The sequence below is a fragment of the Oncorhynchus mykiss genome, chromosome 13 (genome assembly GCF_057628025.1).
Source record: "Oncorhynchus mykiss isolate SJ-2025 chromosome 13, ASM5762802v1, whole genome shotgun sequence".
Taxonomy (NCBI): Eukaryota; Metazoa; Chordata; class Actinopteri; order Salmoniformes; family Salmonidae; genus Oncorhynchus; species Oncorhynchus mykiss.
In genome coordinates this window covers 19667352-19682500 of record NC_143034.1, presented here as the reverse complement: position 1 = coordinate 19682500, position 15149 = coordinate 19667352, and the positions used below count along the sequence as shown (strand labels likewise).

Below are 15149 nucleotides of genomic sequence, written 5' to 3'. Positions count from 1 at the left end.
TCCTACAGCCTGCTGTTGTGAAATGTCTTCCTACAGCCTGCTGTTGTGAAATGTCTTCCTACAGCCTGCTGTTGTGAAATGTCTTCCTACAGCCTGCTGTTGTGAAATGTCTTCCTACAGCCTGCTGTTGTGAAATGTCTTCCTACAGCCTGCTGTTGTGAAATGTCTTCCTACAGCCTGCTGTTGTGAAATGTCTTCCTACAGCCTGCTGTTGTGAAATGTCTTCCTACAGCCTGCTGTTGTGAAATGTCTTCCTACAGCCTGCTGTTGTGAAATGTCTTCCTACAGCCTGCTGTTGTGAAATGTCTTCCTACAGCCTGCTGTTGTGAAATGTATCTATACATATATCCATCCATCCGTCCGTCCGTCCGTCTGTTATGGTGACCATGTGTCTGGCTAGGGGTGTGTGGGCAAATGTGTGTGAGTGAGTACATTTTGAATAAGCATGTGTTTGTATGGAGTAGCCTTGTGTGGGCGAGCATGTGTGTATATGTGCCTATAAGTTTGTATGAAGAAGTATACGAGTGCATCACTCTCTCTCTCTCTCTCTCTCTCTGTCTCTCTCTCTCTCTCTCTCTCTCTCTCTCTCTCTCTCTCTCCCTCTCTGGTCTAGAGTGAGCCGCAGCTCTGATATGTTTAATTAGGAAACCAGCCCAGTGGTCCTGACTGTCAGCAGTTATTAATGCAGGTGACATAGAGAAGGTGCTGCCAGCTGTTATTAATGCAGGTGACATAGAGAAGGTGCTGGCAGCTGTTATTAATGCAGGTGACATAGAGAAGGTACTGGTAGCTGTTATTAATGCAGGTTACATAGAGAAGGTGCTGGCAGCTGTTATTAATGCAGGTGACATAGAGAAGGTGCTGGCAGCTGTTATTAATGCAGGTGACATAGAGAAGGTGTTGGCAGCTGCATGTCAATGCTTATCTTCACACAAAGAAGTGTGTGTATGTGTCAGAGTGAGAGCGTGTATGTGTGTGAGAGAGAGCCTGTGTGTTCATGAGTGTGTGTGTGTGTGTGTCGGAGAGAGGGAAAGTGTGTGTGTGTGTGTGTGTGTGTGTGTGTGTGTGTGTGTGTGTGTGTGTGTGTGTGTGTGTGTGTGTATGTATGTATGTACACTCTCATAGATTTGTGTTTACATAGACATACTTCAATATGAACAGCATTACTAGTGACATGCAGTCAGAGGGGTACCGGTTAGGGCCAAGCACACCACGCACCTAAACACTGTGCAACACACCACGCACCTAAACACTGTGCAACACACACGGCAGCCAGCAGACAAACACATATTGCAAACCACAGGAGAAAGTTCCAGTTTTTCAAGTGGAGATCTCGGATTGATATTCCTCTCCTTCCTGTTTACTCATTGTTTCCTTCATAAGAAGTTTCCAGAATGCACTCTGTATAGCGGTGTGTTAAAGCAGATGTGTTTAAAAAATATAACATTCACTGCACCTACCTGGTGTACACGTATGTGACAATAAAAACATATATATTTATATATATTTTTTAACTAATTCACCCAAAGTTTCACCCATCAAATACACAAAACCATGGTTACAGCTTCTGCTTTCAGCCACAACCATTAGGTTCCAGAGTCAAACCACCATTTTACAAACTCTGCTTTCACAAGATCAGATTCCTCCCTCCCTCCCTCCCTCCCTCCCTCCCTCCCTCCCTCCCTCCCTCCCTCCCTCCCTCCCTCCCTCCCTCCCAGGTGAGAGACACAGCAACCCGATCCAGGTGTAACTCAGGTGTAACCCGTGTAAGGTGGTGTGTCCCTCGCTATCTCTCTTTCTTCCCTCTTGCTTCCCCCTTTCTTCTCCTATAGACCCCGAACAGCAACAGTTTAGTAGAGGGACTGAAACTCTACCCCAGGAAACAGGCTCTTGGGAGTGTGTGTGTGTGTGTATGTGCGTGTGTGTGTGTCTGAAACAGGCTCTTGGGAGTGTGTCGCACCGCGACTTACAAGGCTTGTTTTGGTGGGTTAGGTTTCCAGTGAAGTGTGTCGATCGGAGGATGACGAGGGGTAATGGTGTTGTTATGGTCGTAAGTTGTGTGTGGAGTGTGTGGAATGTGTAGATGGATGGATTGGATGGAGAATTTGTGGAAAGCATAGCAAGGGTCGAGAGTGGTCTGGAATTTTTTGCTGCATTGTGTTTTTGTTTCGAGAGGATTAGGGATATTAGTGTGTGTGTGTGCTTGCGTGTGTGTGTTGCCATGTGGGCCTGCATGAATAGCAGGGTCAAGAACCTACTGTAGCACTAAACCTATCCTAGCTGCTCAGGCCCTCAACATGAAACGTTACTGTCAAGCCATTCCTTCTCTACATGCTCTTACACAGTATCTAATTGCGGGTTCCGTTGACAACGGCATTGCTATGTCAAGTTGTAGAGTTTAAGTCCTGGTAACCAGTTCTGATTTGTTGAACCGTTTTTACTGCCTAAAGCCTTAAGGGAACATTGGTAACAGGATCAAGGTTGGTTTACAGTCGGTCTATCGACAGTTGTCTCGGTGACATCATGAACGTTCTATTGTCGTCCAAAATCAAGCTTGTCGTTACAGAAAAGTAGAAACACAAAAACGACAGGCTGCGTGACATCAGCAGCCTGCTGGTCCAAAATGTATATGTCCTAGCAAGGCAGGCAACTTAAAGTAACTTTCTAAACAATATCTTGGTTTGTTTGTAGCTTGTTAGCTTGTTAGCTTGTTAGCTTGCTGGGTAGCCTGTTTAAATAAGGACCATATCATAGCTGACACCATCTTAACTTTAGCACGTTTTTATTCATTATTACAGGAAAATAAACTCACAACAAGATCAATATTTACAAGTTAATGGCAATTACAGAAAATAGCTTACGGTTGTGAGTGTGACGAAATAAAAGCAGGGCATTCTACCGGAGAATTGAAGAACTTGTGCACAGTCTCAGACAGGTAACCACGACAACGGAAACGGTTGCAGCAACGGTCTACAGACAGTCCACCGGAGTATAAATTAAATGTTGTTTTGACCAGCAACACTTGTCGCATTCTAATTGTCTACAGATAGACCAAGTATTAACTAGAGGTCGACCGATTATGATTTTTCAAACCGATACCGATTATTGGAGAACGAAAAAAAGCCGATGCCGATTAATCAGACAATTAAAAAAAACAAGTTTTTATTTGTAATAATAACAATTACAACAATACTGAATGAACACTTATTTTAACTTAATATAATACATCAATAAAATCAATTTAGCCTCAAATAAATAATGAAACATGTTCAATTTGGTTTAAATAATGCAAAAACAAAGTGTTGGAGAAGAAAGTAAAAGTGCAATATGTGCCATGAAAAAAGCTAACGTTTAAGTTCCTTGCTCAGAACATGAGAACATATGAAAGCTGGTGGTTCCTTTTAACATGAGTCTTCAATATTCCCAGGTAAGACATTTTAGGTTGTAGTTATTATAGGAATTATAGGACTATTTCCCTCTATACCATTTGTATTTCATATACCTTTGACTATTGGATGTTCTTATAGGCACTATAGTATTGCCAGCCTAATCTCGGGAGTTGATAGGCTTGAAGTCATAAACAGCTCAATGCTTGAAGCACAGCGAAGAGCTGCTGGCAAACGCACGAAAGTGCTGTTTGAATGAATGCTTACGAGCCTGCTGCTGCCTACCATCACTCAGTCAGACTGCTCTATCAAATATCAAATCATAGACTTAATTATAACATAATAACACACAGAAATACGAGCCTTAGGTCATTAATATGGTTGAATCTGGAAACTATAATTTCGAAAACAAAACGTTTATTCTTTCAGTGAAATACAGAACCGTTCTGTATTTTATCGACTAGGTGGCATCCCTAAGTCTAAATATTGCTGTTACATTGTACAACCTTCAATGTTATGTCATAATTATGTACAATTCTGGCAAATTAATTACGGTCTTTGTTAGGAATAAATGGTCTTCACACAGTTCGCAACGAGCCACGTGGCCCAAACTGCTGTATATACCCGGACTCTGCTTGCACAGAACGCAAGAGAAGTGACACAATTTCCCTAGATAAAAGAAATTCATGTTAGCAGGCAATATGACCTAAATATGCAGGTTTAAAAATATATACTTGTGCATTGATTTTAAAGAAAGCATTGATGTTTATGGTTAGGTACATTGGTGCAACGACAGTGCTAAATCATCACCCGTTTGGCGAAGTAGGCTGTGATTCGATGAGAAATTAACAGGCACCTCATCGATTATATGCAACGCAGGACACGCTAGATAAACTAGTAATATCATCAACCATGTGTAGTTAACTAGTGATTATGTGAAGATTGATTGTTTTTTATAAGTTTAATGCTAGCTAGTAACTTACCTTGGCTCCTTGCTGCCCTCGCGTAACAGGTAGTCAGCCTGCCACGCAGGCTCCTCGTGGAGTGCAATGTAAGGCAGGTGGTTAGAGTGTTGGACTAGTAACCGGAAGGTTGCAAAAACGAATCCCTGAGCTGACAAGGTAAAAATATGGCGTTCTGCCCCTTAACAAGGTAGTTAACCCACCGTTCCTAGGCTGTCATTGAAAATAAGAATGTGTTCCTAACTATGTTGCCTAGTTAAATAAAGGCGTAAAAAAAAATAATAATAATAAAAATCGGCCAAATCGGTGTCCAAAAATACCAATTTCCGATTGTTATGAAAACTTGAAATCGGCCCTAATTAATCGGCCATTCCGATTAATCGGTCGACCTCTAGTATTAACCATCACTATCATATCACTGTCATCCCCCCTTTTTGAGGCCATGAAAGAACAGAAATCCCTCCATCAACACACCTTCAGACATGTTATTTATTATTATCCTTTACCTCCCTCCCTCCATCCCTCCCTCCCTCCCTCCCTCCCTCCCTCCCTCCCTCCCTCCCTCCCTCCCTCCCTCCCTCCATCCCTCCATTCCTCCCTCACCAAAAAAAAAGTCAGTTCAGGAGTTAAGCCGGCCCTTTTATGTCAAGTGGTCATATTTGGTAGGTGCTGGTACTCCCTTGTGATTTTGGGAAAAGATAAGAGGGAAAGAAAATAAATGAGGGACAAAGAAGTCTGGATCGTAAATCTGAAAATAAGGGCCACCTCTTTCAGAAGTGTAATGACTTTGGGGATGGATTAAGACATTGTATGTACTGTATCAGCAGACCTCGAGTCTGGTTAAACAGAACGGAAGAGTGATCCCTGTAGTTTTACAGCATTCAGTTTAACCCAGGCTAGCAGAGCCCATCTGGCCATACATACAGGTCCTGACTTTGATTATTTACCAAATAGAAAGAGAGGGATAAAGAGAAGGGGCTGCGCATATTGTCTGTCTGGCCTTTGTCACGTAGGGGCTGCAGGTAACCTAGTGGTTAGAGCGTTGGACTAGTGACTGAAAGGTTGCAAGATCGATTCCCCGAGCTGACAAGGTAAACATCTTTCGTTCTGCCCACTGTTCCTAGGCCGTCATTGTAAATAAGAATGTGTTCTTAACTGTCTTGCCTAGCTAAATAAAGGTAAAATAAAAAAAATGTGGTTTGAGTATAGTTTGCTTTGTTTACACACTGGGGTTTGTATGAATGGAATTGTTTTACTCTGTATATACCAGACAATTTGTATTTTTGTATCTCTCTCTCTCTGTCTCTCTCTCTCTCTCTGTCTCTCTCTGTCTCTCTCTCTCTATCTCTCTTGGTCTCTCTCCTCCTCTCTCCAATCTGGGGGACAAAAGTTTATAGTGCGGTGTTGTCACAGTGAGAGATGGCCCCCAATGCACTGTGGGTAATAAAATCCATCTGTGGTAGTGTGTGCGTGCGCACGTACCAGGGCATGTGAGAAGGTCCTGCTCTATTTCAAGGGAATAACAGTGTTTTCCATTCGGTAGATACCAATCTCTACAAATAATGAGAGAAGACACACAGGGAAGAGAAAGGAATTGCCATTTCAACACAGGTTTACTTTTTCATCACTTCATAACGTACAGTACAACTTCTCAATGTGGTAAGAGCGGCCAGTGTTCAGTTAGTCTCTGTCTATGAAACCAATGTGTTTAATGGCAAACCATTGTCCAGGGCTTTGTGGTTCAGAAGTAATCCCATTGAAACAGGAAATCAAACAAATGAAGGAGAGGTTGAAAGAAAGAAAGGAGTGGGACGATATGTGACATAAAAGGAGAAGAGTGTTAGAGTTGTAAGACTTTCATTCTTTCCCTCCATCCCTCCGTCCCTCCATCATCCCTCCATCCCTCCGTCCTTTCATCCCTCCGTCCTTTCATCTCTCCATCCCTCCGTCTTTTCATCCCTCTGTCCTTTCATCTCTCCATCCCTCCGTCCTTTCATCCCTCCATCCCTCCGTCCTTTCATCCCTCCATCCCTCCGTCCTTTCAGCTCTCCATCCCTCCGTCCTTTCATCCCTCCGTCCTTTCAGCTCTCCATCCCTCCGTCCTTTCATCCCTCCATCCCTCCGTCCTTTCAGCTCTCCATCCCTCCGTCCTTTCAGCTCTCCATCCCTCCGTCCTTTCAGCTCTCCATCCCTCTGTCCTTTCATCTCTCCATCCCTCCGTCCTTTCATCCCTCCGTCCTTTCAGCTCTCCATCCCTCCGTCCTTTCATCCCTCCATCCCTCTGTCCTTTCAGCTCTCCATCCCTCCGTCCTTTCATCCCTCCATCCTTCCGTCCTTTCATCCCTCCGTCCTTTCATCCCTCCATCCCTCCGTCCTTTCAGCTCTCCATCCCTCCGTCCTTTCAGCTCTCCATCCCTCCGTCCTTTCATCCCTCCGTCCTTTCAGCTCTCCATCCCTCCGTCCTTTCATCCCTCCATCCCTCCGTCCTTTCATCCCTCCGTCCTTTCATCCCTCCATCCCTCCGTCCTTTCAGCTCTCCATCCCTCCGTCCTTTCAGCTCTCCATCCCTGTGTCCTTTCATCCCTCCATCCCTCCGTCCTTTCATCTCTCCGTCCTTTCATCCCTCCGTCCCTCCATCCCTCCGTCCTTTCATCCCTCCGTCCTTTCATCCCTCCATCCCTCCGTCCTTTCAGCTCTCCCTCCCTCCGTCCTTTCATCCCTCCATCCCTCCGTCCTTTCAGCTCTCCCTCCCTCCGTCCTTTCATCCCTCCATCCCTCCGTCCTTTCAGCTCTCCCTCCCTCCGTCCTTTCAGCTCTCCATCCCTCCGTCCTTTCATCCCTCCATCCCTCCGTCCTTTCATCCCTCCATCCCTCCGTCCTTTCATCCCTCCATCCCTCCGTCCTTTCAGCTCTCCATCCCTCTGTCCTTTCAGCTCTCCATCCCTCCGTCCTTTCATCCCTCCATCCCTCCGTCCTTTCATCCCTCCATCCCTCCGCCCCCACTTTCATTTGGACTCTCATTCTGAGGCTTTGCAATTGAAGCCAAATCATTTTCTAGCTATATCCTTTTCCTCAGAAGTAATATCAAACCTCATTTCAGACGTAGGGCTACAGATGGACGGGATTTGGAGTCTGTCTGTCATAACTAGGACCCAGAGTATTCCCTGACGAGGAAAAACTCCTGGCATAATGGGTGGTTCAGACACAATATCCTGATGTGCAACAAGAGAGAGGAGAGATATTTGTGCAACACATATAGAATTTAATTGAGCATTTTGATCAAGCCAATTTAGGTCTGCTGATACAGACTGTATTCTCTGTAAAATAGTTTGTATTGTTACATTGTAGACTTCCTGTCTCGTGTAGACTGCATGTGCACTGCTGCATCTGCCAGGTATCATTAACGTTGTCATCACCTTAACCATTAATAAAAGGCAGAACTGTCAAAAGAGGGGCCCAACGTCCTGTGGAACTTGATGAGTGAGAAACATAAACTGTGATTAGTCATTTCCTTTCATAAAATCCTCTCTTTCTTTCTCCCCCCCCCCTCTCTCTCTCTCTCTTTCTCTCTCTCTCTCTCTTGTTCTAATTTCTCTCTCTTTCTTCATCATCTCCCTCTTGCTTTTTACTCTCCCTCTTTCTGTCTTTATTTATTAAGCCTCTCTCTTTCTTGTTCTTCTCTCTCTCTCTGTCTTCAATTTGTCAGTCATCCGGCTACCTGCCAAGTTCAAACTGCTCTGAGGCCGTTACCCTTTAAAGACCCAGAGCAGCTTACCTACCTACTGCAGTTACAGTTCTATCAGCTGGATAAATACAGAGTTCCGGATTCCTAATAGGCCTATGGCTGTGTCCTAAATACCACCCGATTCCCTATTTAGTGCACTATTTTGGACTACTTTTGACCAGGGTCCTTAAGGCTCTGGTCAAATGTAGTGCACTATATAAGGAATAGGGTGCCATTTTGGATGCAGGCTCAGTGTGCCTTTCGGGTCCTAGAAAAAGCTTTTAAACAAAGGTGCACTGTGCCTTGTCTGAATACCATATCATAAAATAATGATTTCATTCTAGAAGAGTAATGTCGTGTGTGTGTGTCTGTGTGTTCTACACTACAGGGTTTAGTGAGTATAATGGGTATGATAATAGCTAGATTAGCTACAGTGAATGTTAGGGGAAGGTCATTTCCTTGTGACTGACTTGACAGAGTGACATGGCAAGCTTTGTGTTACGTGTGTGTGTGTGTTATGTGATGTCGCACCTTACCTGTCGTGCCCTCTTTACCATTAACCCTCAGGTATGCGCCTGATGACGTTATGAGTGACATCTGCTTTTGGTTTCCATGGCAACAACAACCAACCGACTGAAAGCAGCCCTCATGAATGGCATAGCTCTATTTAGTTTTGACTTTGACAACAACAACAAACGTTACAATGAATAGCTGACTGATTGACTTGATTGAGAAAGCAGGAAGAGCCTAGAATTGGTTACTGAGAAGTAACTAGTACTATGAAGTAACTAAAAAGTAACTACTAAGAAGTAACTACTACTAAGAAGTAACTCACAAGGCTAGTTGTATCAGGTTGAGAGAGAGATTTAGATTTGATTAGAATCCCTATTAGCCGACGCCAATGGCAACAGCTAGTCTTACTGGGGTCTGATGTAAAACCAAAAATTACAGACAAAACACTACGTACACACACACTACGTGTTAATGTTAAAAAAAAAATTATTTCACCTTTATTTAACCAGGTAGGCAAGTTGAGAACAAGTTCTCATTTACAATTGCGACCTGGCAATTGTATGTGTGTGTGTGTGCATCTATCAGTTACACATACTGTACATGTCAGTCCGTACACACTAAAAGTAGGTCACATGGGGGGAGAGGCATTGTGCCGTGAGGGATATGTTAGAGGCAGGTGTATAGAGGAAAGACTAATATGCAAAACTCTGTTGCCCCTCAGCCATCCCTCCCTCTAATCTCCCCCTTCACCTTGCTCTCTCTCTTAATTCACTTCAAAAGGGCTTTATTGGCATGGGAAACACATGTTTACATTGAAAGCAATTGAAGTAAACAAAATAGAGAATAGAGAACAAAAAACAACATCTCTCCCGCTTCCTTTTTCTCTCTCTCTCTCTCTCTCTCTCTCTCTCTCTCTCTCTCTCTCTCTCTATCCCTCTCTCTCTCTCTCTCTCTCTCTCTCTCTCTCTCTCTCTCTCTCTATCCCTCTCTCTCTATCCCTCTCTCTCTCTATCCCTCTCTATCTCTCTCTCTCTCTCTCTCTCTCTCTATCCCTCTCTCTCTCTCTCTCTCTCTCTCTCTCTCTCTCTCTCTCTCTCTCTCTCTCTCTCTCTCTCTCTCTCTCCCTTCCTCTCTCCTTGATCAAGATGGATTTTTTGGGTCGGTTATTGCAAATTCCAGCCGCGCCTGCCGGATCAGGCACTGATCTCTCCTGTTATGAGGAAAAGGGGGGATGAGGAGGGGGTAAAGGAGGGCAGGAGGCCGGAGGTTGGCCCCTTCACTTCTCCACTTTAATGAAACGTCTCGGGTTTCTATCCAACTTCCAACCTCAGGAGCCATGCAGAGGGCAGGAGTGAGGGATGCAGAGGGCAGGAGTGAGGGATGCAGAGAAGGAGGGAGGGAGAAATGGGAAGAGAGTAGTGCAGGGTTCACTGAGAAAGACCAAGGCAGTGAGAGTGGGAGGAACAGAGGGAGAGAAGGAGAGAGAGAGAGAGAGAGAGCAATATTTAGAATGTATGGTCATGCTTTTGTGTGTGTTTGCATGTGCATGTAAAATACTTGTGTACTTGTAGTGCATTCTTGCTGACAGTAGGCTCCTATAAAGTAACTCAAGGTCACTGTACAGCTGAAACACAACCAAGGAAAATTGATTCCACCCCTGCATCTAAAATAGCAACAACCTTTAATTTATCAGTCTTATCTTTGCCGAACAGAGATATGCACTGTAGGTAGCCTTGTTGTTTGCTGTAAAACCTCTAGTCTCTCCCAGTTGAGATAAGGGGGACTTTTGCCTCGCCAATTACTCTCAAAGTGTTCCCTGACCCGACTGAGGGCACGTCTCACTGAGATACTCTACCTTGAAATTAACTTCTTATTAAACCTTTTTCTTCAGGAAATTGACCTTTTCCCTGGAACTGATAGGCCTATGAGTTTCAACCTTACCCTGCTATAATACCAAACTAAAAGCATGTGAGAAGAAGACGAAAGATAATAAATATATGGGTATGTGGTTGATAGTGTGAGAAAGACAGACATAGAAAAATAAAGAGGGAGGAGAGGTCATGAGAAGGTATAGAAGAGGTAGAGGTCATGAGAAGGTGTTGTAGAGGTAGAGATTATGAGAAGGTGTAGAAGAGGTAGAGGTCTTGAGGTGTAGAAGAGGTAGAGATTATGAGAAGGTGTAGAAGAGGTCGAGGTCATGAGAAGGTGTAGAAGAGGTTGAGGTTATGAGAAGGTGTAGAATAGGTAGAGGTCATGAGAAGGTGTTGTAGAGGTAGAGATTATGAGAAGGTGTAGAAGAGGTAGAGGTCATGAGAAGGTGTAGAAGAGGTAGAGGTCATGAGAAGGTGTAGAAGAGGTTGAGGTTATGAGAAGGTGTAGAAGAGGTCGAGGTCATGAGAAGGTGTAGAAGAGGTAGAGGTCATGAGAAGGTGTTGTAGAGGTAGAGATTATGAGAAGGTGTAGAAGAGGTAGAGGTCATGAGAAGGTGTAGAAGAGGTAGAGGTCATGAGAAGGTGTAGAAGAGGTTGAGGTTATGAGAAGGTGTAGAAGAGGTAGAGGTCATGAGAAGGTGTAGAAGAGGTAGAGGTCATGAGAAGGTGTAGAAGAGGTAGAGGTTATGAGAAGGTGTAGAAGAGGTCGAGGTCATGAGAAGGTGTAGAAGAGGTTGAGGTTATGAGAAGGTGTAGAAGAGGTAGAGGTCATGAGAAGGTGTAGAAGAGGTAGAGGTCATGAGAAGGTGTAGAAGAGGTAGAGGTCATGAGAAGGTGTAGAAGAGGTAGAGGTCATGAGAAGGTGTAGAAGAGGTAGAGGTCATGAGAAGGTGTAGAAGAGGTCGAGGTCATGAGAAGGTGTAGAAGAGGTCGAGGTCATGAGAAGGTGTAGAAGAGGTCGAGGTTATGAGAAGGTGTAGAAGAGGTAGAGGTCATGAGAAGGTGTGGAAGAGGTAGAGGTCATGAGAAGGTGTAGAAGAGGTAGAGGTCATGAGAAGGTGTAGAAGAGGTAGAGGTCATGAGAAGGTATAGAAGAGGTAGAGCTCATGAAAAGGTGTAGAAGAGGTAGAGATTATGAGAAGGTGTAGAAGAGGTAGAGATTATGAGAAGGTGTAGAAGAGGTAGATATTATGAGAAGGTGTAGAAGAGGTAGAGGTCAGTGACAACGCGGTTTATCTTCTCCACTGAGGTGAATCACAGAGTATATCGTCCCGTTGAGACTGTTGCTACAGCTAACTGCTAGCTTCTGGCACACACACACACACACACACACACACACACACATTTTAAATTGAACCACCTCAAACCCCATTTCATGCACCCTCCTTTTCCCCTCAGGCATCTCACTGGACAGCCCTAGGCCTACGAGCCCCATGAGGTTTTACTATATATAGGCCTACAGAGTGAGATCACTGTAAAATCGAGTCGCCTCTTAGACACTGATCTTAGGTCAAATTTCCATTTCCCCCTAATGGTTATGGTCAAGACTCGTGGAAAGTAAGCTGATCCTAGATCAGAGGCTTTAGTCACCTACTCCCATCTCACCACCCACCCAGAACATGATAGATTACACAGCTCAACCTGCTTTATTATTAAAACACACACAGCTAATCCCAGATCTCTATGTGTCAGAGGTCATTATTACAAGCTATATACCTCCTAAAGGTCTAGAAGGGATGTGGGAAGGCTTTAATATGTCCATACACTGTCAATACATCTATGTAACTGTAGCTGATGCTTAGGGTGTATCCCTCTCTCTCTCTCTCTCTCTCTCTCTCTCTCTCTCTCTCTCTCTCTCTCTCTCTCTCTCTCTCTCTCTCTCTCTCAATGTAATTTCAATTCAATTTAAGGGGCTTTATTGTCATGGGAAACATATGTTAACATTGCCAAAGCAAGTGAAATAAACAATAAAAATGTAACAGTAAACATTACACTCACAGAAGTTCCAAAGGAATAGAGACATTTCAAATGTCATTATGTTTCTCTCTCTATTGTATGAAGTAGCCGTGTATGTGTCCATAACTTTGTATGAAGAAGTGTGTGTGTGTGTGTGTGTGTGTCTGTGTGTGTCTCTGTGTGTGTGTGTGTCTGCGTCTGCAGGTTTGGAGTGTATGCATACATCCGTGTGTGTGTCTGTGTGTGTGATACACACTCCAATACACTCTCACAAAGCCATAGTTTGTGTTTGTATGCAGTAGCCGTGTTTTCGTGGGTGTCCAGTCGTTTAAAGCCAGGGCGGTTTTCATGGGCTGGAGACACTGCCATAAACACACACACACACACACACACACACACACACACACACACACACACACACACACACACACACACACACACACACACACACACACACACACACACACACACCAATGCCATAAACACTGGGGAGAGTCTAGACGTGCTTCTCAATCACCCCAGGACGGAGTGACTGTGGGTGGGCCAAGACAGGACCTCACTCAGGCCCACTGTGTGTGTGCTCACAAAGCAGACAGTGAATGTAGCCACTATGAAGGGGCTGTGTGTGTGACTGGGCAGGGTTTCATCATAGTGATGTTGCAGTCTCTATGGGGTCATGGTTGTATGCTCTGGTTGAGGGGAATAGGGAGGGAGACTGGGGTCTGTTTCTGTGTTACTGTGTTTGACTCTACTTGTTGTGTTCTCTGATGTCATGAGGGAAGTCAACAATGGGGGATTTCTTTCCTGTGGTGGATTGGGAAGGGGAGGTTTTTTGATGGCTTGGATTGTGTGTTTGTGTGTGCATACTGAAATGTAAGGATAAGAATAATCCGACTGACCGCATTAAACAGCCAATAGACTTGGACGTGTGGAAATTATTCTCAGAAATGAATGATTTTATCTTATCCAGGTTTTTGACCGCTGCTGATTTGTTACTCTGAAAATATGACACATTTTCCTTCCCAGAAAAGTCTCAACCAACCAACACTAACATCTCTCTTTTTCTTTGTGTTTCAGATTACACAAGGACTCCACCACTATGGCGCCCTTCCTCCCCCTCCTCCTCCTCCTCTCCTCCTCTTCCTCTGTCCTCTCCAGTGACTGTCCAGAGGATTGCTCTTGTCAGGCCCAGGGTTCCATCTTCTGCATCCAGCGTCGTTCCACCGTCGTCCCCCGCGGCCTCCCTTCCTCTGTGAAACATCTCTACGTCTTCCAGAACGGCATCAACACTTTAGCCCAGGAAGACTTCACAGGTAGGAAGCATCAAGGTTAGAGGAGTGGAACAGCAACTGGAAGGTTTCCAGTTCTAATCCCATGTGTGACAGGAAAATATTTGTTCAGGAGTGGGCCGGCAAATGGAGTGTTGCTGGATCAGTGTCCTGGATGCCATTTCCTGCTGTTGTGCCCTTGAGCAAGGCACTTGACCCCTGAACTGCTACCCTCTACTCAAACCTTTCCAACCTCTGTATGTGTGTCTTTCGAGGGTTTGGAATGAAGTAGAACACAAGTTTTTCCATTGTAAATCCGTATGCATTGGAATATAAAGCAATCTTCGTCTTCTTCTTCTTTAGGCCTGGGGGAACTGGAGATGCTGGACCTGTCCCAGAATAAACTCACGGAGGTCCCGGATGGGGTCTTTGAAACGCTATCTTCGCTGAGGAATCTCGATTTGTCCGCAAACTACATTACCCACATCGCCAAGGATAGCTTCTCCGGATTGGTGCAACTCGAGAGGCTGTATCTCCACGGCAACCTCATCAAGAGCATCCAATCGGAGGCCTTCGAAGTTCTGGAGGATCTTCTGGAACTGAAGCTCCAGGGGAACCAGTTGACCGGTCTCCCAATGCTCCGTCTCCCCAGCCTTCTCCTCCTTGATCTCAGCTTCAACTCTCTCCCGACGCTGGGTCCCCAAGACCTCCAGACCCCCCACCTCGAGTCGCTCAAAGTGGCTGCGTTGGGGCTCACCACCCTGGACTCAGATCTGATGGCCTCCCTGGGGAACCTCCATGACCTTGATGTGTCCCAGAACCAGCTGGAGGGGATGCCTGAAGCATTGAAGGCCACCCGGGGGCTTATCAAGCTCAGCCTGGCTGCCAACCCCATTGGGGAGCTCCGGAACGAGGACTTCCAGGTAAATACATTTTCTTAAAAATGTGTCAAATATTCCTGTAATTGATGGGTCAATAACACATGGCTTAGTCCCTGAAGCTGCTCCATGGGATTTACTATGCCAGGCCTCTGGTCCAACCTATCCAAACTGCCTGCGTGTGTATGTTTTTTAGTGGGGTTGGGATCATTTGTGAACATTGGACAATAAAGTATTCTTCTTTTTCTTCTTCTTTTCCAGAGTCTGGTGGGTCTCCAGGAGCTGGATCTCAGTGGGCTGAACCTCCAGGGCTTGCCCCAGGGTTTCTTCCAGCTCTTCCCCAGGCTGGGGCACCTCACGGCGGCCGAGAATCCCTTCAACTGTCTCTGTCCTCTGGCCTGGTTCCCTGGCTGGCTGAAAGAGAAGAATGTGGATCTGGGACGCACAGAGGAGACAAGGTGCCACTTCCCACCAGTGAATGCTGGCAAGGTATTGTCTTAATATTTTCTAATTCTAATACTAAATATATTT

The 15149-nt window shown here is 45.1% G+C and overlaps 1 protein-coding gene across 1 annotated transcript in view; it reads left to right on the top strand.

Moving 5' to 3' along the window:
- Positions 1 to 15149, top strand: part of LOC110514184 (vasorin) — a 32364-nt gene that overhangs the window by 14291 nt on the left and 2924 nt on the right. Inside the window, exons 2-4 of the mRNA XM_090195578.1 lie at positions 13550 to 13785; positions 14104 to 14663; positions 14880 to 15107. Of these exons, the coding sequence (XP_090051704.1) occupies positions 13572 to 13785; positions 14104 to 14663; positions 14880 to 15107 (1002 nt within the window). The 5' untranslated portion in view covers positions 13550 to 13571. The remainder of the gene's footprint in view (positions 1 to 13549; positions 13786 to 14103; positions 14664 to 14879; positions 15108 to 15149) is intronic.